This window comes from Phlebotomus argentipes, unplaced genomic scaffold, assembly GCF_947086385.1.
Source record: "Phlebotomus argentipes unplaced genomic scaffold, Phlebotomus argentipes genome assembly contig_15, whole genome shotgun sequence".
Taxonomy (NCBI): Eukaryota; Metazoa; Arthropoda; class Insecta; order Diptera; family Psychodidae; genus Phlebotomus; species Phlebotomus argentipes.
The window spans coordinates 13,339,989-13,360,173 of record NW_026776181.1 but is presented as its reverse complement, the minus strand read 5'-3'; the positions used below and the strand labels follow the sequence as shown (position 1 = coordinate 13,360,173).

At 45.3% G+C, this 20,185-nt stretch overlaps 11 protein-coding genes across 12 annotated transcripts in view; 6 read left to right on the top strand and 5 right to left on the bottom strand.

Annotated features, from left to right (window-relative positions):
• The window catches only part of LOC132261491 (uncharacterized), a 126,325-nt gene that overhangs the window by 64,162 nt on the left and 41,978 nt on the right, over positions 1 to 20,185 (bottom strand). The window lies entirely within an intron of this gene.
• Positions 48 to 1,949, top strand: LOC132261521 (thioredoxin-2). 2 transcript variants are annotated; one of them, XM_059760366.1, is made up of 3 exons: positions 48 to 229; positions 551 to 877; positions 1,787 to 1,949. In XM_059760366.1, the coding sequence occupies exons 1-2, from the start codon at positions 206 to 208 to the stop codon at positions 848 to 850; spliced, it is 324 nt and encodes a 107-aa protein (XP_059616349.1). In that variant the 5' UTR covers positions 48 to 205; the 3' UTR covers positions 851 to 877; positions 1,787 to 1,949. The 2 variants fall into 2 exon arrangements, with proteins under 2 accessions (XP_059616349.1, XP_059616348.1); XM_059760365.1 differs by having other exon boundaries at positions 50 to 229; positions 551 to 1,949.
• LOC132261510 (coilin) lies at positions 1,946 to 3,145 on the bottom strand. Its single transcript, XM_059760353.1, has 2 exons — positions 2,854 to 3,145; positions 1,946 to 2,793 (listed from the first exon to the last, which is right to left on the bottom strand). Exons 1-2 carry the CDS (start codon positions 3,090 to 3,092, stop codon positions 1,950 to 1,952), a joined length of 1,083 nt encoding a protein of 360 aa, XP_059616336.1. The 5' UTR covers positions 3,093 to 3,145; the 3' UTR covers positions 1,946 to 1,949.
• Positions 3,178 to 4,250, top strand: LOC132261514 (thioredoxin reductase-like selenoprotein T homolog CG3887). The gene is made up of 2 exons (XM_059760359.1): positions 3,178 to 3,410; positions 3,567 to 4,250. The coding sequence occupies exons 1-2, from the start codon at positions 3,253 to 3,255 to the stop codon at positions 4,015 to 4,017; spliced, it is 609 nt and encodes a 202-aa protein (XP_059616342.1). The 5' UTR covers positions 3,178 to 3,252; the 3' UTR covers positions 4,018 to 4,250.
• Positions 4,356 to 6,492, bottom strand: LOC132261499 (zinc finger protein 79-like). The gene is made up of 3 exons (XM_059760342.1): positions 6,007 to 6,492; positions 5,783 to 5,950; positions 4,356 to 5,728 (listed from the first exon to the last, which is right to left on the bottom strand). The coding sequence occupies exons 1-3, from the start codon at positions 6,394 to 6,396 to the stop codon at positions 4,487 to 4,489; spliced, it is 1,800 nt and encodes a 599-aa protein (XP_059616325.1). The 5' UTR covers positions 6,397 to 6,492; the 3' UTR covers positions 4,356 to 4,486.
• LOC132261504 (presenilin homolog) lies at positions 6,554 to 8,413 on the bottom strand. The gene is made up of 6 exons (XM_059760347.1): positions 8,258 to 8,413; positions 7,951 to 8,198; positions 7,680 to 7,889; positions 7,303 to 7,622; positions 7,115 to 7,246; positions 6,554 to 7,052 (listed from the first exon to the last, which is right to left on the bottom strand). Exons 1-6 carry the CDS (start codon positions 8,411 to 8,413, stop codon positions 6,616 to 6,618), a joined length of 1,503 nt encoding a protein of 500 aa, XP_059616330.1. The 3' UTR covers positions 6,554 to 6,615.
• On the top strand, positions 8,425 to 8,993 carry LOC132261520 (uncharacterized). Its single transcript, XM_059760364.1, has 2 exons — positions 8,425 to 8,738; positions 8,793 to 8,993. Exons 1-2 carry the CDS (start codon positions 8,519 to 8,521, stop codon positions 8,972 to 8,974), a joined length of 402 nt encoding a protein of 133 aa, XP_059616347.1. The 5' UTR covers positions 8,425 to 8,518; the 3' UTR covers positions 8,975 to 8,993.
• On the bottom strand, positions 9,002 to 11,231 carry LOC132261501 (scaffold protein salvador). Its single transcript, XM_059760344.1, has 4 exons — positions 11,048 to 11,231; positions 9,822 to 10,766; positions 9,563 to 9,758; positions 9,002 to 9,500 (listed from the first exon to the last, which is right to left on the bottom strand). The coding sequence occupies exons 1-4, from the start codon at positions 11,133 to 11,135 to the stop codon at positions 9,140 to 9,142; spliced, it is 1,590 nt and encodes a 529-aa protein (XP_059616327.1). The 5' UTR covers positions 11,136 to 11,231; the 3' UTR covers positions 9,002 to 9,139.
• LOC132261516 (large ribosomal subunit protein mL40) lies at positions 11,282 to 12,226 on the top strand. The gene is made up of 3 exons (XM_059760361.1): positions 11,282 to 11,408; positions 11,488 to 11,748; positions 11,814 to 12,226. The coding sequence occupies exons 1-3, from the start codon at positions 11,383 to 11,385 to the stop codon at positions 12,124 to 12,126; spliced, it is 600 nt and encodes a 199-aa protein (XP_059616344.1). The 5' UTR covers positions 11,282 to 11,382; the 3' UTR covers positions 12,127 to 12,226.
• On the top strand, positions 12,630 to 13,260 carry LOC132261519 (uncharacterized). The gene is made up of 2 exons (XM_059760363.1): positions 12,630 to 12,735; positions 12,791 to 13,260. The coding sequence occupies exons 1-2, from the start codon at positions 12,674 to 12,676 to the stop codon at positions 13,176 to 13,178; spliced, it is 450 nt and encodes a 149-aa protein (XP_059616346.1). The 5' UTR covers positions 12,630 to 12,673; the 3' UTR covers positions 13,179 to 13,260.
• LOC132261496 (chondroitin sulfate synthase 1) lies at positions 13,452 to 18,887 on the top strand. The gene is made up of 10 exons (XM_059760339.1): positions 13,452 to 13,688; positions 14,053 to 14,306; positions 14,960 to 15,349; positions 15,417 to 15,530; positions 15,622 to 15,734; positions 15,904 to 16,044; positions 16,265 to 16,594; positions 16,664 to 16,913; positions 16,980 to 17,176; positions 17,572 to 18,887. The coding sequence occupies exons 2-10, from the start codon at positions 14,168 to 14,170 to the stop codon at positions 18,313 to 18,315; spliced, it is 2,418 nt and encodes an 805-aa protein (XP_059616322.1). The 5' UTR covers positions 13,452 to 13,688; positions 14,053 to 14,167; the 3' UTR covers positions 18,316 to 18,887.

Below are 20,185 nucleotides of genomic sequence, written 5' to 3'. Positions count from 1 at the left end.
TCGAATTATGGCGCGGGCGTTTGAAGGTGTAATTTCGAAAGATGTGGCAGCGCCACCTGCGGTGAACACTCTCGCGTGCAATTGGGATTTTTGCTGAGATCACGTCAGTGCGTTTTTCCATTCCAATCGACCAAAAAGTCGTCCGGAGTCTCTCTCTTCTGTGCTTTACCGTGACCCAACAACCCCCTCGTTACCAGCAGTCACCATGGTGCACGTTGTTGCTGATACGGTGAGTACACGAACGTGGGCTTCCGCGTTGGGCGGAAAAGCAATATGGTCGGAAGGAAGCAGCGGGGAGGCAGCATAATTATTGATTATTTAATTGTGTGCCTCGCCTGGGTGACACTCTGTCGCCACACACAACTCCCAGGAGTGATTAGATTGCCGGCCGTGATGACCTGGGCGCATCTGAGGGCTTGCTGTCCCGCCTAATCTGCGGTGATGTCATGGGCAGAAAAAGCGCGGCGTTTTTTCTCAGAATACGGCCGAGGTCATCACGGTAGAGTCTTGCCAAGGTCGATGCAATCAACTCGGGTTCTCGTGATTCCAGTCCGACTTTGACGGCAAGCTGGAGTCCGCCGGGGACCTGCTGGTGGTGGTGGACTTCTTCGCCCAGTGGTGCGGCCCCTGCAAGATGATCGCGCCCAAGCTGGAGGATCTGGCCAACCAGTACACGGACAAGGCGGTGGTGCTGAAGGTGGACGTGGACGAGTGCGAGGAGCTCGCCATCCGCTACAACATCTCCAGCATGCCCACGTTTGTGTTCATCAAGAACAAGCAGGTTGTGGAGACCTTCTCCGGCGCCAACAACGACAAACTGGCCAGCTTCTTCTCCAAATACACTGCCTAGAGACGCACTCTCACGTCACAGCCCCCAGTAAGTGTACAGTTGTCGCGATGCCACAGGCCGGATGTAGAGGCTCTCAAGCTTCACTTGTGCTGGAACATTCATAGAGAATTCTCGATCTTTTTTTAAACACACAAAGATATCATTTTTTTTTTGCCAATAAAATTTCACAACCTAGATACAATCATGCAATCTTAAATCCTTGGAGAATTTACCTGCAAAGGGTTGGTCACGAATTTAGCATCGAAGGGCTGGTTGTTCGTGTAGTGCAACTCGTTTAATTGTCCCGTGAAATTATAGTGTTATCGGGTGTTTTTGTCTCGCATTTTGAAAGCCATGCTGTTTTTCTAGATCTTTCTGATAGCTTGGAGGAAATAGTAACCGCACTCTGAAAGTCATGATTTGATAAGAGTTCTGGTAGAAATTGGCAAATTAGTTGATTCAACTAGATTACACTTAGAATCCATAGAAATCATTGCATTTATGTACATGTCTTATCTGGTGTGAAATTCAGGCACAATTAGAACATTTGTAGGCATAATTGGAAGAAGGTCTGTTAGAATTGCTCAAGATAAGGCGATTTTCAGAGATAGAGAAATGTTAAGTTCAGATAAAATCTTTGAAAATCATTTATTTTGCATATTTGAACAGAATTTTCGTCCCTATAAGTAAAGTAGCAAAGTTCACCAATTAGACCAAAATCTCATTGAACTCAGAAGAACCATTTTTCACAAAGTTATTTTTCTGTGTAAAATAGTCAGTTTAACATTGAAATGGGCTGCCAATGATCAAGATCAATCTGAAAAACGAATTTGCCAGTCAGGTTTCTAAATAGATTTTCCAACATTGCAGCTGGCAAATCCACTTGTGAACCTTGAATCTGACTAAATGAAATCTCTATCGCTATAGTGGAATTTTATTAACTGGTTTTCCCCCCAGAGTGCATGATTCCGTGAGACAGCAACAGAGTGCATTAGCCTGAAGAAATGCCTTCGATTGGGATGTGATTGGGAATTGATAAAAAATATTGCCTTGTTTTCTACTAAGAACCGAATGTATGAACAAAGTTACAAAATAAATGGTATCTCATGTTGAACGCCAATCACATTGTTGCACCTAATTTGGCCAGATCTAGGCGACGAACCTCGTGCAAATTGGAGAATTTCACTGTGAGCAGATCATCATCAAGATTATCATCCTCATTTTCTACTGCCGTCTCTGGCAGAGAGAATTTGCCCTCTGGCTGCTTTAGTTCCTCCTCTCCAGACAGAATCAGGAGGCTGACTTCACCCTTCTCCTTGCACACACACTCCACGATGCCGATGATGAAAGCTGAAAGAGCAGGCTCGTAGGTTTCGCTCATCTTCAGCAGTTTGAAGGCTATTACATCGTCTTTCTTGGGAAGCTTCTTCAACACTGGCAATTCCATGTTCGGCAGACGTTCTCTCAGTTCCTCCAGGGCAAAGCTGTTCGTTTCGTTGGCTCTGTTCAGAGATTGTTTCCCATTGGATTCCTTCTCGTTGGTCTTGTGCAGCGTCCGAGAGACTATCACGTCTGACTGTCCCAGAGGAGTGTCTGTGATGTGCAGTTTGTCACTGCTTCCCTCCTCTTCTTGGAATCTTATGTGTGAAAGTGTTTTGCTCTTCAACTTCTTGTGATTCTCTACAGCGTCATCTTGAAGGGATGAGGAGTCTTCCTGGTAATCGTAGTTATTTTTCTTGCGCTTTCTCACTCTCTTTCGCGTCTTTTTCTCCTTATCTCGCACCTCCGGAAGGACAGCTCCGTTCTCTTTGGGAAGCGGAATGCCCTCAATTGGTGTTTCTGTGATCTCCCATTCATTCTCCCGAGGTATTCCGTTGGCAAAAGGCGTGGAATTGCGAGTAGATTTGAAGGCTTTCGCCCGATCATCGACAGGTCTTTGACAATCGTTTTCCTGCCTTTCCACACTAGAAAGGTGAGGAAACTGATTAGGGAACTTCATGAGAGTAGATGCAAGTCACACTTACTTCAGGACTGAACCATCTCGAGGGATGATATCAATGGGTTCCTGAGCCGGGAAGAGATATCCATCGGCGTCCCTCAGGAAGACATCGTGGCACAAGCTGAAGAGCTCTACAATGTGTTCTTGTAGATCCCGCACACACGTCCACTTCTCCTTCACGCATATGTAGGCCTTTTGCCTGTGATCACTGAAGAAATCCGCCAAATTCACCTTCAGAGGGAAAGACCGCTTCCCAGTCTCCATGGCAGACGATTTGTTGTGTTTTGTGTGGTTATGGCATGTTCGAAAGTGAGAAGCATTGGCGGCGGTCAGCCGGGTGTCTGCTGCCCTCTCCCGGTTCATTGACATGACATTGCAATTTTCCCGGTTCTAGCGCAATTTTGTAGTGGATTTTTCAATAAAAATGTACGCGACTTTCCGCAAGAATTTCACACTAATCGCCGCGGTGGTGTGTCTGGTGGTCATTCTTCATGCATTCCCTGCCGACGCAAATGCAGAGAAGGGCGCCCACATCTCGAAATTCAGCCAAAATGTTGGCCCGACAATGACTATTCTGTATTGGTAAGATGAGGCGATTCTCCCCAATAGAATTATCAATTCACACGCTAATATCTGTGCAAATACAATGATTTACTGGTGTGGCTTGATAATCACACCCACCGGAGGGTGAATGTGCACTTTCGGCCGATTTGAGGTTAACTGTGGATGTTTTTGCAGTTACTCCTGCGGCTACCGGAAGGCATTTGAGGACTACGTGAACATCCTGAATGAGAAGTACCCGGAGATCCTCGTGAAAGGTGCCAACTATGATCCGCCCGGTTTCAACATGCACCTCTCCCGGATCGTGCTGGTGACGAAACTTCTACTCATCATAGTCATTGTATCGTCCTTCGACCTGTTCGGCTATCTTGGCCAACCGATTCCCGGCTGGTGGCGATGGTGCATCGAGAACAAGATCTACGCCTGCATGATGATCTTCTTCGTGGGCAACATGCTGGAGGCCCAGCTGATATCATCGGGCGCCTTCGAGATCGCCCTCAACGACGTTCCGGTGTGGTCGAAACTGCAAACGGGTCGCATTCCATCACCCCAGGAACTCTTCCAGATCATCGAGAGCCACCTGCAGTTCAACGATAAGATAGGCCACAACCCCAACTATGTCAAATAGGCTCCCAGAGCCGCTACTGTGTCACCCCCGAAAAGTCCTCAGTGTCATCCGTTTGTCGTGCGTGGATCAAGGTAATTTAATTTAGATGGAAACATCTGTAAACTATAAAGTGTATAATCAGTGGGTAGCGTCATGTCTTAGATTCTCGTGTAAGAAATACCAATCGATGATGGGCAGATATATCGCGTACTAAAGAGTGTTTTATGATATTGAATAAATGATAGAGTACGGAATGATCCCTCTTTCCCAAAAATCCTCCATTCTGCCATTGAACAACTCTTTGGAATTGTTCCATGATCAAGGTGACTTTCTAAAATGCATTAAGTTTTCTCGTCCAAGGTGTGTGAAAAAGTGTTTGTTGGAAACACTGGATGATAAATTCATTAGACCGAATCATATAAAATATTCCGAAAACTACTTAAATCCATTCATCGTTCAGTGATCCTCATTTACTCTAGCCACTTTACAATCAATTACTGCCTTCCTCCGCTGTCTCAGCGTCTCTCTGATCCGCCATGCCAAAGTGCACTGCCTGGCAATGCTTCTTCAGCAGCCGGGAATTCTTGAACTTCTCAGGACAGAGTCGGCAGTGATTGGGCTTCTCGCCCGTGTGCATTCGCATATGCTCGGAGAAGTTGGACTTGTTCCTGAACTCCTTCTCGCACACCAGGCATTTGTGGGGCTTCTCGCCGGTGTGGAGCAACATGTGGCCCCTCAGGTGGCTTCCCTGGCGAAAGGTGGCCCCACACGTCTCGCACTTGTAGGGCTTCTCCCCCGTGTGGATCCTTACGTGGCTCCTGAGCGTGTTGTGATTGCCAAATGACTTGTCGCAGTGATTGCACTTGTAGGGCTTTTCGCCCGTGTGACTCCGGATGTGCTCCAGATGCCTGGTCAGGTAGTTGGACGTTTTTCCGCAAATGGGACACACATAGAGCCTCTTCTGATTGCCCCGCTGGCTCCGAATGAGGGCCTTCTTCACGCTCTCGCTGCGCTCTTCTGGCGGGATGTGCGTGTATTTGTGCAGGGTGAGACCTTTGGGGTGCTTGAACGCCTTGTGGCAGGTGTCACACTCGTACTTCCGCTCCAATTCATGCACAGACATGTGAGTCTTCAGGTTGATGGCCTGCGAGAATGCCTTATTGCATATCATGCATATATGATCGCGGCGTTTTTCGTGAACTTGTTTTATGTGCCTCCTCAGATTGGCGCGACAAGAGTACTCGACATCGCAGAAGTTACATTTGAGGGACTTGCCATTGTGCTTCATTTGATGCCTCTCCATCTCATACTTGTTCTTCTGCAGCTCCTTGCAAATGCGACAGTAGTAATTGGTCTTGTAGTATTCTCTCTTCTTCGACGAACCCTCTGGAATGTCGCTCTGTTTATCTTCACTGGAAGGGTTCTGATCATTGCCAGTGTCTTCAGCCTGCATTGGCTCAACAGGATGATCACCAGCCCAGTAATTGCCATGATTTTCACTCTCCGACTCTTCTTGATCGAGAAACTCTATGAGATCCTCATCATCTGCGGTTTCTTCCTTCAGTGAGGCTGCTTTTCTGCTTAAATCCTTGGATGTCTCTTCCTTCCTCGTAATCTCACCAAGGAGTTTCTTGTACGTGATCTCGCATTGGCTCTTAAATGTACTCAAGTCAACCAGTTTCTCGCCACACTGACGACAAATGAATTTCAGAAGATCATCTCTTTGGTTGTCCTGCAAGAGAAAAACATGCTGCATCTTAAAAACGAACCACAAGAGTTTTCTTACATTAAGCCCAGATATTTGGTGGAGTTTCTCCCGAAAATGGACATTTCCTTCGGATGTTATATCAATCAAGTCCTCAACGGACTCACAGACTCTGCACAGGAGAAAAGCATTGGATGATATTGAGTCCACGACGATTTGTATAGGATTTTCTTCTGTTTCCAGCTTCACCTGCGAAGTGAACGACTATTGATTTTCTGGCCAAAATATTTGATCTACAGATTTACCTCCAGATCAGAGAAATTAAGGTAAATCTCATCAAACAACTTCTCGTCGTTTGGCTTGTCATTCGGTGGGCGTTTCAGGAGTATTGGCTCATGAGGATGATCAGGTGGATGAGGTTTTCCTGGGAAAACTGATGGCACTGCTGCAGGACTCAATTTGGGCAACGCCAGAGGGACGTTTGTGACCTTCCCATCCAGTCGATGGTACTTCTCGAGATCCTCAGGAGTGAAGTGATGCAGACAGATCCGGCTGGCTTTCGCCGGCTTCCAACCCGGACGCCCGATGGCGGTCAACCACTTCTTCCTCAATCCGGGAGCATCAGGAAAGGGAAAAGTTCTCCTCTTGACATCTGTGGAGCAGCTATTGCATCCTTCCACTGAACACTTCCTCATGCCTATTCGTTCCTTCAGCAGTTCAATTCTCTGGATTTTTCACAGGATTTTCATGAATTTTTCTCCTCGACTTGCACTTTTGTTTGACAACTGGGATACTGCGCAGCTGTTTTTCCTTCGGTTCCATTCAACAACTTCAAATTCAACGATTTTTTGCGGAAATATTTATTGTTAGGTTTTGGAAGTAAAATTCAGCATAAATAGACGTGAACTTAAAATCTAGATGAATACCTGTTCGGATGCCAAGCTCTCAGTGAATGGCTTCACAACGGCACTGGTCGCGAAGCAGAAGATCAAGCCAAATGTTATGGAGATTGGCAGTGCGGGCAGAGCCTTTCGGCAGATGGCCAACAAGAGAAGAGTGAGACAGAGACCAATGAGGATGGCCACGAAGCAAGCTATGGTGGTGTTCCAATCGCCATAGCTGGATGCCTTGCCCACAAGGACGGAGTAGAAGATGAAGTCACCCAAGCCCAACTTGATTCCCCTCTCCTCTGGCAGCTCATAATTGGGCGGATTCTCTTCTGTTGTCACCGTGCGATACTCAGTGGAACGATTCAGATTGTTGGACACATTTGCCTGGACTTCTAGCTGACGACGAGCTGAACGCTCATTGGTGGTTGAGGCCCACTCTTTGGTGAAGCCACTTTCAGAGTCTGCAAAACGAAGACAAGTTTAGGGAAATGTCCAGAAAATTTATCACAAATTTAGTAGATACCCTCATTGTTCGGCGCAGCACCTTCTGGAGGACTACTTGATGTGCCCTGCCTTCTGGGACTCACATTTCGACGTCTCATTGGCGCCTGAGGTGCATCCTGATCGGCTCCCATGTAGGAGTATATGAAAGTAGCTGCAAAGAAGAGTTACCAATCAATAACAGTAAAGAATTGATCATATTTTACTTACAGGAGTAGATGAGAGCGGGGAATATCTGTTCATTCCTCTCCTGTGCCGTCTCCACGAGAATCCGCAGTGGTCCTTTGGGCGAGAGCACAGCGATGAGATCCCAAATGGAGATCACAGCCAGAACCACCCACGTTGTCCACTCTGGCAGGTATTTGATGAACACCAGAGCCATCAGGGCGGCCACGAAGATCAAATAGGCTTGCTGAAGCCTCAACGGACCCAGCCAGTGAATTGACATCATTCCCACCACGCCGAAGTTCCACATTATCAGGATGGCTGTTGGATAATCCATTGGGATGTTGTAAGCCCTTAGCACTTCCCTGCAAAGGCAATAAGAGACATAAGATATGAGGAGATTTGCATTTGTGTTCACTCACTCCAAGTAAAGGTAACTGAAGATGAAGAGGAGCAGGAAAGATGAGAGAATCAACCATGCGTTGATAATTTTGTAGCATCTCTTCTTGTACAAGATGATCAGCAAGATGGTCATGACGACAATGAGCGTCATTAGAATAAGAGAGTTTGCCAAAGCATCTAATATCTTCGTTCCCGCGTCCGGGGATGTTTCGTGGAATGGAGTGTAAACCCTGAAAGATGACACCAATTAGAAACTCTGCGAAATCCTGCGTATGCTTGCAAGAGTCTTACAGGTAGTAATCCTTAGTGGAGTAGAAATTGACGGAACTTATTGTGGCCACAACGACCAGCATGCACAGTGACACTGGAACGAAGAGCTTGATAACATGCTGAGCTCCGTACTTGAGTCCCTCCTCCTCCTCCCAAGACGCCTCTGGATTCTCAGCTCCGCCGCCCTCAGGAGGATTGCTGGGGCCATCAGTGGTGTGCTGAGAGCTCTCCCCGGTTGTCAGGGCCACGGCTGGAGTTGTGCTGGTTGTCTAGAAGGGCGGGGGGCGCTATTAGTCACTGCCAAGTGGGTGTCACAAAGAAGCCTTACTCCGTAATTTGGTCGATTTTCCCGAGTATTCCGCCTCTTCTTGCTCTTCCGCTCCTGCTCTTCACTGCGATCCGCCGTTCTCACCATCTGTGATTCACTCACATGGCCATCCATTAGTGCAGTTCTTTCGTTTTCACTATTTTCCGCACAATTCATTCACTCGCCCTGCTTTTTTTCCAAAACATCAAATGTCAATGGCGCCTCTGACGTTTCCAACTTTCCCAATGTAAGGTTAGGGCACCAGCACTGCGGAGTCTGAGGATGGCGCTTTTCCGGTTTAATTGGCTCAGAAGATTAATTCGTCGGAACACCAGACCGATTGCCCACAACACGGCAGAGACGTGGCGTAATCGGCTAAGTCTTACATACATGTTCCTGGCGTGGAACGCTATGGGGGTTGTTTGTTATGCAATTTACAACGGGAAGCTAGATTGGGCCAAGTACCATGGACTCAAAGAAGAAAATGAACACCTAACACAAGGTAAAACACTATCTCCCTCGCTACATCACATTCTAGCGTGTGTTATCCTTTCAGCTGAGAGATTTGCGCACACTCTCAATGCCAAGAACGCCACCATCATCCGGTTCTCCGGCGGAAAGAAGATAGAACAGTTCAAAGTCGGAGAGAGACAAAATGAGAACACGGAAGAGAATTCCGAGAACTCTCCAGTTGTAAGTGAAAGAAATGAGGAGCCTAAAGCTGAAAAAGTCTATTAAAATAAATTTAGCAATAACATTGCCTCTTGTGCAACTCTAAACGTCCTTGCAGTGTATAAAATGTAAGAGTCATGCTGACTGGGGTGATGTTCCTTGGATGTACAGAGGATTATGGTTATCACAATTTCTCGCTGTGAGTATATCAAGATTGCCAGAGATCGCTGCTCATCTGCGACTCAGCTCAAAGTCAAGGGCCTGGCGGTACTTCTCGTAGCGCGCCACAATGTTCTGCAGCTCCTGCTTGTACAGGCGATTCAGCATCCCGTCGAAGCACTCCAGTTTGTTCAGAGCAAACATGTCCCACTTGAGCTTGTGGTCCGTCGCCGGATCGGCCTTCATGTACACCATGAGCCATGCGGGGATTTCCTCGTGTAGATAGGGATTCGCCGGCACCAACGCACTGTGGGTGACATGAGTGGCCAACTGCGGTTCCGGGATGACAGCCCTCGGCGCCTCAGTTGCAGTCGTGTAGAGATAGCACGAGGTCAGGCAGGGATGATTGTATTGCGCTTGGCGAGTGATGTGACTAGAAGCGGAGGCAATTGGTTAAGATTCTCCGAAAAGATCAGGTCAGTTTGTATGACATACTTCACGTAGTAGATCCCGTACTGCGGGGATTCGATCCTCTGCCAGCCAATGGGAAGACCTTCTCGCTCAAGAGGATGCGACCAGTGAGTAGTTTGTGCGTTGTGATCAAAGTAGTATTTCCTTCCTCTCAGCGTGTTGTGAACAGACCAGCCAGGAGGCAATGGAAGCTCATCCTCGAGCGTTTGCTGTGACGAGACTGCAATGAGTATTCAAGGATTAGAGAGAATTGTTTGCCTGAGCTCAAATTGTGGTCATTCACCTTGAGTCAGAATGTTATGTCGCTTATTGTGCAGGAATTGCTCTCCGTAGGTCATCCCGCTGGTCACATCGATCGTCCTGACGTTCGAATAGAGTGGATTGTCCGCAGAAATAACAGCCATGCTTGATCCGTAGTATCCAATCGAGTTCGTGGGTATGTTCGAGTAGATGGATTGATGAGGTAGAACCGTTCCGTAGCGCAGGTGGGAACATACCGCAGGCACTGGTGGATTGTTTTGATCCTGATAGTAGACAGAGAGGCTGGACGTAGTGTTGCTGTAGATGGGCGACTCTGAGCGTGCGCCAGCGCTCATATTCACAGACTGTTGCGGTTGATTCTCGTAGATTGGCGATCCGTCGCTGTTGTAGGATCTCGGGATGGACGAGAGCTTGTGCTGTCCGTCGTACGTGTGTCCGTGACTCTGATTCAGCGAGTAGCCACGGGAAAAATTGGACACCGGCTGCTGATGCTGCTGACTCTGTGCGTAGTCCGGATGAAGGCGGAGCTGATCAATAGCGTCTATCTCGACGTAGTTTCCGTGAGTATCGCTACTGCTCATCGCCTGAGGCTGCTGCTGCATGGCATAATTTCCGAGGGCGCCCAAGATGGACTGCGTGGAGGCCTTTCGGTCGTTCTCGCTCTGGATCAACTGATAGAGGCTGGAGAAATTGTTCCTGTTCAGATCCCCACTCGACGGCGCCCCTCCGGCTGGCATTCGCTGAGGTAGATTGGACACCACGTGAGTATTGGGTGTGTACTTCCCCTCGTGGCCCAGGCCTGTCGATTGCTTCGCCGCCAAATTCCTCCCATTGGCGAACACAGCATTCGGAAGCTGCCCTCTGCTTCCGGCGAAGTTCTGTGAGACATTCGTTTCATTCAATTGCTGACTGTTCCTGCGCGCCTTCGCCTTTATTTTCGCCTCCTCCGTCGTCCACACATTTATAACTGCAAATAAAAGTTGCAGAATGTGTAAAAATTCAGCCAAATTCTAAAAATAATACACATTTTCATTACAACTACAGTGCCAATGTGGTTTTCTTGAAGCATGCAGTTTTTCTCACATCAGCCATGGTCTCAGCGAAATGTGTAAATTTTAATGACATTTATCAGAATGAAAACATCATATTTATGCTATCATTTGGCAATTGTACTTCTTCAACGGCTATGAGAAGTGAAATCGCGTGAAAAACACTGAATGCTTCAAGAGACTTTGCGGGATACTGTACTTGGGATATCTGGCGGCGTATCTTTCTTCACGTATTTCCCTACAACACCCTCCTTTATAGATTTATCCTTGCTCTTTCGCGACAACATACTATAAACTTCGCACTAGTTGCATTTATTACCATAGAACTAAATGGGAAAGTAGGGAAATTTGCAGTTTTCTCCAGCTTATAAACAATTCATGGTGAAAAGAAAAACAAATTTGAGCTGTCAACATCGACTGGCAAGCCAGAATGTCATGCGATTCCCTTGATTGCATGACACTTTCAATGTTGTGAAAATTTCGTGCATTTGCGGAGTTGTTTTTCTCTGAAAATTCTCTGCGAAACTGGATAAAATGTTCCTCAGCCGGTCTTCGAATAGGTTTGTATTATCCATGAATAGTGCAGGGAATACTGTAGACATGATGTTCTAATCCAAATTAATGTGCATAATGTTATAGGTTATGGAGCTGCTCACACTTGCTGAAGTACACCCTGAGGGCAGATCCGCAGGCCTCCACGAGGTTCTTCAACAGCACCCCAGTCCTCATGGCTGAGCCATTGAAAAAGAAGAAGAGGCTGGACCCAATGGTCATAAAGCAGAGGGAAGAACGCAGGAAGAGGAAGATTGAGAAGCAGATCAGGCGTTTGGAGAAAAATGCCAGGCAACTGAAGCCCATTGACGAGCTGGAGGTGCCTTTCACCCTCATCGATGAGAAGAAGTGCGTTACTTAGCCATGATGATGTCACAGTAATAATCCAATTGCAATGTTGGTGATTTTTTCAGGGAACGCACCAGACCTTCGGTGGCTTTATCGGCAGAAGTGTTGGAGGAGAGAGCGCTCCTGCAGAAGGAGTGGGCGAGATATAAGGGACACCAGAAGCTGACATACTACCAGGAAATTGACCGGATGGTTCAGGCGCAGACAAAGGCTCTGGACGAACTGAAGCTGGAATCTGAGGAACTGTACGAAGCGGCTATTCAACCAGACGCCCAAATTCTCCCTTTCAAGTCGAGAGTCCTTGTCTCAACTCCACCGATTGAGAACTACGAGAGTCCCGACGGAGAGTATGTTGATGTGTCCAAGAAATGGATATAATCAAAACAGATTGTCCGCCAGAGAATTTATTATTAGAAAAAATGTTTATTCACTGAAAAAATGAATAATTTCTTCTGCGAAATCGGTAGGAAATAACTTCCCACGCAAATTATTAATTATTTATGTGGAGGTTCATTAAGAAATCTCCGCCATTCAATAATAATACTGTCCTTTGGATCACTGTAAAGGAAAATGCTGTGTCGAAGGCTGTCCGCCATGGCTAAATGCTCATCTCTATAGTTGGTATTGATGAATAATTTTTTCCAGTGCTTGCGATGAGCTGATCTATTGGTTGCGAAAGTGTCTCATCTGCACGGAAAGGGAACAATTAAAGGGAGATTTGACTATCAAAGTAGTCGCTTCTCTTTATCCCTTTTTCTGCACACAAAACCTAAAATGTCCTTGTATTTCGTTTGAATCTCATTAAAATATTATTATCAGGAATGATGAATATAAAAAGGATGCTCAATCGTCGGGATTTAGCAGTTCATTTGTGCATCTTGAGACGTCTTCATCCGAGTGGGAGAAGTGAACTTTGCGGAAGAAAATGTGCAGAATATTAGCAATAGTGTCGCTCATTGTGATGTTCTCAGTGCTGCCGCTTCGAGCGTAAGTCCTGATGAGATGCTGGTTTTTTGGTGATTCATTGTCCAGTCCATTCCAGGCACATAGAATACGAGAGTCTCATCTACATGACCTGCAAGTTCAGTTCACAGAAAGCCGTCCGCAGCACGGACGAGTGTCCGTTTGGCGCGAAAGTGAACTACTGCGGGAAGCTGGTGTGTCTCAAGGGGCGAGGAGAGATCTGCGGGGAGAGCTATTACGATATCATAAGGCACGGCGAGTGCTCCAGTGGATTAATATGCTGTGGAAAATGTGTGGGGTGTGATAACGAGAGCTGTGACCAGTCGCTGTGTAGGCCCAAGAAGCATCAGTACACCAAACGAAGAGATTCATCCAAGAGAAATCCGCAAAAGAACGAGCCGAAGGAGTCTAAAGAGCGGCCGAAGAATCCCTGGGTTCAGATACTCTATAAAATCAATAATTTGTAATCATTTGTAATGGAGAGGAGCTAGAATTTCCAATTTTTAGGACCGACGGTTTTATGACTTTGCAATTACACTTTCATTGATCATGTGAATTGAAGAAATAAATAGATTTGTCCATCTATCCTTGTATTTCAACTGAACTTCGGCGAGAATTTCTAGAATTGAATTTTTGAATATTTGAATTTTTCTACGTGCACTGTAGATCACGCGTAGAGTATACGCGCAATTTGATTACACGCGTAGAATAACAGCACTCTTAGCCGTGGCGCTGCAGTCGGGTTCATGACAAGTGCCGGCTTGAAAAAAAGACCACTTCCACTTGTGAGCCAGTGTTTTTCGTGGCAAAAACTCTTCAAATGCCCATTTACATGCGGAAATAGTGGTGGTAAGTGAGCATTTAGTGACGCGGGCATCCGTAGAATGTGCGGGGTGAGTGCTGGAATAGGGGAGCAGCTGTGCGACAGTGGCTATTAATAGATGTCCGGGAAGGGGGCTGCATGGATGGCCGAAAAGGTAAACACAATATTTATATCAATAATTAAAAATGTAAATTGCGGAGAATTGGCAGAAATAGTCCCAGTGGGTGTTTACGCTGAGAGAGATCATTGATATAAACAACGGAATTCCTCAAGGTTCTGACACACATTAGGATTTTTCTGCAATTCCTCACGCGAAACAACACTCTGGACTCGAGCTCCGGACGTGGATGATTAATCACGGGCACAGTCCCTGTCCTCTGGACGCATTTCTTACATAATTCCCCAGTCCACGCGGGTGGCCGAAATCCGCGGAATGTCACACATTTCGTCAATAGTTGGATTTCTCGTGTGGATTATATTTTGTGCGCCTTGTGATAAGATCACCTTGTATTTTTCAGATGTCGCGATAAGGGAAGTTCGAGCAATTGGCAGCTATTATTAGCGAAAGCGTTGTGTATATGAAGGAGAAGGCGTGATAATTTGCGGATAGAGGCGAATTGAGTGAAGGGGAAAATGGCACAGCGAAAGAAGCTCATCTGCTATGCTCTATTCGGTGCTCTAATTGGCTTCTGCATTGGGATGTATCTGAGGAGCTATCGCGTGATTGAGATAGCAAATAACTGCCAATTTAGGTCCGGATTGCGATTTCAAGGTATGTCTGTAGAAGTAAGCAAGAGAGAAGAAAAAACTGGCTAAACTACTCCACCTCGAGGAAATGGCCAATAGATGATTTTCGGCGGAACAGTTTGCCGCGAGTCGCGTTTTTTCGCTTTCGCGTAGAGGAAAACACCCGTGGTGTGCGGATATATTTCTTAAGACGATCTCTAAGCTCTTGGAAGGCGTAAAATCGCACTCAATTCATCACAGGTCATAAAGTAATTACAACAGCCGGAGAAGGTTACTCATTTGAGATTTCAGAGACTTTCAGAAGTCATTGCGATAGTGCTAGTCGGTCATAAAGCAGAGAGTATCAAATTGATCACTGCAAATTATCACTGATAAGAGTAATTGGAAACGAAAATGTCCACGTAATTGAATCGATGCTGTTTCGTTGAATAGTGTTTTTAATCAAAGAACGAGCGAAAAGGTCAGAAATCATGCAAATGGAACAAAATATTTCAAGTGAATTTTATACATGAATTGGAACTAATGAGTCTGAGGAAAAAGAAAGACTCCCTTCTCTTGACGAATTCTAAGAAACCGAAATATTCCATCGTCCGCGCGAGTTGGAAATTTTCCTATTAGAACAACATTAGGAGCGGAGAAACATCTGGCTGTGACTGTGCGTCTGTTGTCTTTTGATAGGTCCACTGAAATTCATCAACTTGGAAGCAAATGAACTCCCGAGCAATTCACAGAACAATCTGGTGCTAATTGGCGTGATGACGGCCAAAGACTTTCTACGGGAGCGCACAAAGGCCGTCTTTGATACGTGGGGCCAGAGTTTTCCCGGTCGCATTGCCTTCTTCAGCTCCGAAGGGTCCTATTTGCAGGGATTGCCAATAATTGGGCTCAAGGGGGTCGACGACCGATACCCGCCGCAGAAGAAATCATTCATGATGCTGCACTATATGTACGAGCACTACATTGATAAGTTTGAGTGGTTCATTCGAGCGGACGATGATGTCTTCATTCGGACTGATAAATTGGAGCACTTCTTGCGATCGATCGATAGCTCAAAGCCGCAGTTTATCGGTAAATTAGATGAACAATATTGATTGCATACAATTAGTGGAATTAATTGTGAGCAATTGTCTTGCAGGTCAAGCTGGCAAGGGCAATAGTGAAGAATTTGGCCTCCTGTCTCTTGAGTATGATGAGAACTTTTGCATGGGAGGACCTGGAGTCATCCTCAGTCGAGAAACTCTGCGCAGAGGTGAGTTTTGCATAGGAAAACCAAACAATTACCATTATCTCTCTGCTACATACACATTTGATTTACTTTTATTTTCTTATTTAATGTTCAGTTGCACCTCATATCCCCACTTGCCTTAAAAATTTGTATAGTCTCCACGAAGATGTTGAAGTAGGACGTTGTGTGCAAAAGTTTGCAGGTGTTCCATGCACCTGGAATTACGAGGTTTGTTCACGAATCTGTTTTCTTTTCTCTGTTTATTTTAAGTAATTTCGATTATGGTCAATTAGCACTGCTTGGGAAAATGTGGCGCTTTATATCTTATCAGAGCAAACATTGTCGCATGAGGATGATTAATGGGGGAAGCTCTAATGTTGCGCGATTGATTTTACAGATGCAGGCCATTCTCCACCACAATTCCAGTGGCAATGAGGCCTTCACGGGGAATCTGAAGAATAAGGAAGTGCACAGTGCAATAACACTTCATCCTGTAAAGAAATCTCCACTCATGTACAGACTCTACGCTTATATGCACGTAAGTTTGAGTTTATCAATGGAATTCCTTAGAATCATGAGCTATCAATTCTTGTGAAATGTATGAAACATTTCCCCAATGTAAAATGATTGAATAACTTCGACACTTTCCACGTGCTCTACTATCTTTCGAACCCTCTTGTTGTGTGGTGTTTTGTGAATGAAATTCTTGTTGCATTGGCACTTTGCAGAGTGTACACAATTTCTGTTTGTACTTACAGGGTGTGAAAGCGCAAGAAATGCGTCAGGAAATTCTCATGTTGCATCGAGACATGTCGACGATGAGTGATTTGCTGCACATTGCAAAAGCCAGCAGAAACATTGCACCGGGAGTTCCAATTTTCCCAGAGACTCTCAGACCGCCAAAGTATTTGGGCGATCATGAGATATTGGGAATCAATCCAACACTCACAAAGAGGTATCCAAATACCAGTGGCGAGTTGATCGAGTGGAACTTCATTGCGAAGCACATCTATTCGGCGACACACTTCAATCCGAAGCGGAAAATTGAGAGCTCCGTGAAGGAGGGACTTGAAGATATCATTAGAGAGGTGTGCAAGTGGTTTTGAATGACCTCTGGAAAGTGATTACTAATGATTTATTTTCATGTTTCTCGTCAGATTATGGACAATATTAACAATTACTCACGCCAACGAGGACGTGTGATAGAATTTCGTGATATCCTCTATGCATACAGTCGACTAAATACTCTCTATGGACAGGATTTTATCCTCGACATGTTGCTTATCTATAAGAAGTATCGCGGTAAGAAGATGACCGTTCCCGTGAGAAGGCATCTCTACATTCAACGAGCCTTCACAGACATTCAAATCCGAGAGACGAGCGTCTTCGGAATCAATATTACTACTGGTAAATTGATAAGCACATAATGGGTCAGTATTTGACTGAGTGTTTGATCTATTCCTTTTATTGCAGAGAAAGGTGCCTATAAGGAATTCACCGGGAGGGTGAAGAAGTTCTGGAATACGGGTATTGAAAAGCTATCGAATACTTTTACTCTCAATACGAATGATAAATCTGCAGTGGAAAAAATCTTGCCAAATATTATATTTATATTGCCACTCTCCGGGCGTCTCAATACCTTCAAGAGATTTCTCAGAAACTACGAGCAGGTAATTTAACACAATAATGATTAGCTTTAGTGATAAACTGATGAAAACTCATGATTGTCATGGTACAGCGATATTTTATGAGCTTTCCGAGAAATTGACTCAAGTTTGTAATTAAGGGGAGTTAGATTATTTTACAGCGGGAACTTCTCTTACCTTAATCTGTAATTATTTGGTAATATCGCTTCCTGAGATAATCAAATATGAATCACATTAAGCATAGATTCACTCTAGCTTAGAGTGGTTGAATCACTCTAGGAGAAATATTCCAATAAGAAGTGTGAGAGGGTTATTTAAACAAAGGTGTTTCACAAACTGTGGCCAACAGATTAGATTTATTGATGCAAATTTAATTATTCTATCTGTATACACAACATTTTGTGTTTTTTTTCCCGCAGGTGTGCCTGAAGAGTGACACGAAAACAGACTTGTTGATAGGCCTGTACATTGATGAGTCATACAATGAGGCTCTTGAGCTGGTGAATCGGCTCAAAATGCTGTATCCCAGTCGCGAGATCAACTCCATCGATCTCTATGGGAATTTCTCGCGCGGACTTTCGCTAGACTTGACTGCCAGATCCAATTATGCCTCAACCGAAGACATTCTCTTCTTCATCGACGTGGACATTGTCTTCACGACGGAGACGCTGGAGCGCGTGCGGAGTAACACGGTGCAACAGCAGCAGATCTACTTGCCGATAGTTTACAGCGAATATGGTCACGGTGACACGACGGATGGACGCGAGAGTGTGGATATCACGAACGATAGTGGGTATTTCCGTGAGTTTGGCTACGGCGTGTGTGCCATTTACAAGTCGGATCTGCTCGCGGTGGACGGCTTCGTGACGGACATCAAGGGTTGGGGTCTGGAGGACGTGAAGTTCCTCGATCGCATCATCGCGTCGAGTCACGGCCGGGGATCCGTTCTCAGTAAGATTGGACATGAATTGAGGGTGTTCCGCAGTGTGGACACGTCTCTCGTTCACATTTTCCACACAATCCATTGTGATAAACTTCTAGACGAGTCCCAGTACAAGATGTGCATTGGGACCAAAGCCAATACGATAGGTAGCTATAAATTTATTGAATCGCTAGTATTAACTATGAACAATTCCTTCGTGGCCACGAGGCAGCAGCCTTGATTTTATTTTGGGGATTTTGTGAATCAAAGAGATTTTCTGTGCAGCAACTCAAGTGGGACTTTGTGTCTCCTACATACCAAAAAAAACACACACATAAAAGATGAGTGGCAGGGAGTGGGAGTCAGTTGGGGAAGCAATTGCAAGACAAAGTCCGTGTGTACGCGATATCAGGCTTTTTCGGCTAATTCTCGTGTAAGTTATGTTTAAACTTGATCTCTAGAGACAATTTTACTATTAGATCGTGAAGATGCAAATTGTATTGTCCCCTCTTGTTATTTTACAGTGCCTTGTTAATTTTTAACTATTCTAGATGATATAGTTTAAGGCCATATTTTTTATATTAGTACGACTCCTAAGGTAATAAATGAAGCCCTATTCATTAAAACCATGCATATTGTACATAATACCCTCAGAGAGATTCCACTACAATCGACCCTGCCGAAAAGGGAGGGGGAAGGTTTTCTATAGCGTTGCCACAACGAAGAAATGGGATGTCTTACAATTACACTGAAACGTCTCGAAGAAAATGTCTGATGAATAAAATGGAAATGGCATTTCTCTTCTCATCGAGATTTTCAACCAGAAAAGAGCACAACAATTTCACATCAAAGCGCTGCGAATCTCATTGAAAAAGAAAGAGTTGCATTTTCCATCGTTGAACCCTTGCATCTCATTTCGCCGACATCATCCCCTCGCCGGACCGTCCGAGAGAGATGAGGCGGCCAGATGTCCGAAGGGAGATGAAAACCCGTATCTGGACCAAATCTTGACCATCCGTGAAATATAAGAAACAAGTTTCGCAGACGCTGATATGACAAGAGTAACGAAATGCGACGGGCTGTTATTTAAAATTTAAAGAATTCCTGTTTGAATTTTATCGACCAACAAAAGAATGGTCCGTTTCGGGATGGTGATTCGACTGGCATAAATCAACCCAATCAACTGGTTGCCAAGGCAAGAAATATATGCATTGGCGGAAGAAAATCGGCTAAATAATATTCAGATATTCAATTACTTTGACTTTACGGACAAATTACTGATTATATCCTTTGGTTTTATTCTCGCAGTCCTTGTAAAAATCTTCAATTCCGCTAATAAGTGTTGGTGGTAAAATAAAGTTTAAAAAAATCAGATATTAAAGGCTCGAAATAAAAAATAAGCATTAGAACAACATTTTTCGGTATTCAGGAATCTGATTTTTTTCCTAGTTCAATGGCCTTCAAATCCCGTGAGACGAGATCTGCATGAAATGCCGAAGGGCCAGAAAACTCTTTAAACGCCCCGATGACCTCTGCGTCGGGGACAAAATCTTGGGTGGCCGGAGACTCTGGACCACAGCATGTCCTTTTAAAACTGGTCCAGCAACATTTGCTGCCGTTCAACAGACATTTTCCTCCGACTTGAAGGCAAAGTCAGGGCGGGAAAAGGTGTTGGCGTTGATGCGAAGAATGGTGTGCAAATTGAAAGTGATAATGTGAGTTGAAAATGTGCTTTTAATTGGCGCCGCCTGGGGATTTGTGCTCTGCATGGCAGAGATTCACCCAATTTCATGCGGAGAGACCACCAATTACACACGTTCTGTGGCATCATTGCCAATCCACTGCCCCTATTTTCGCATCCTCTTAAAGAGTCCCATTGGCACACACACACATGCGTACGGCGGGAGAAGTGAATGAATTGCCAGGATGTCGGATGGAGAGTTGCCCTTTAAGGCAAGGCAGAGAACCACGTGTCTTGTCACGCTGAGCGTCCTCTCATACGCTCCTTCGGTCCGTGGGTAGGGAGGAACTCGCCTTGGAAGTGGCTGTGCTGTGTGTAAACACACCAGGAGGGTGATTCAGGCGACCGAGGGGGAACGCCAGAGACCTTC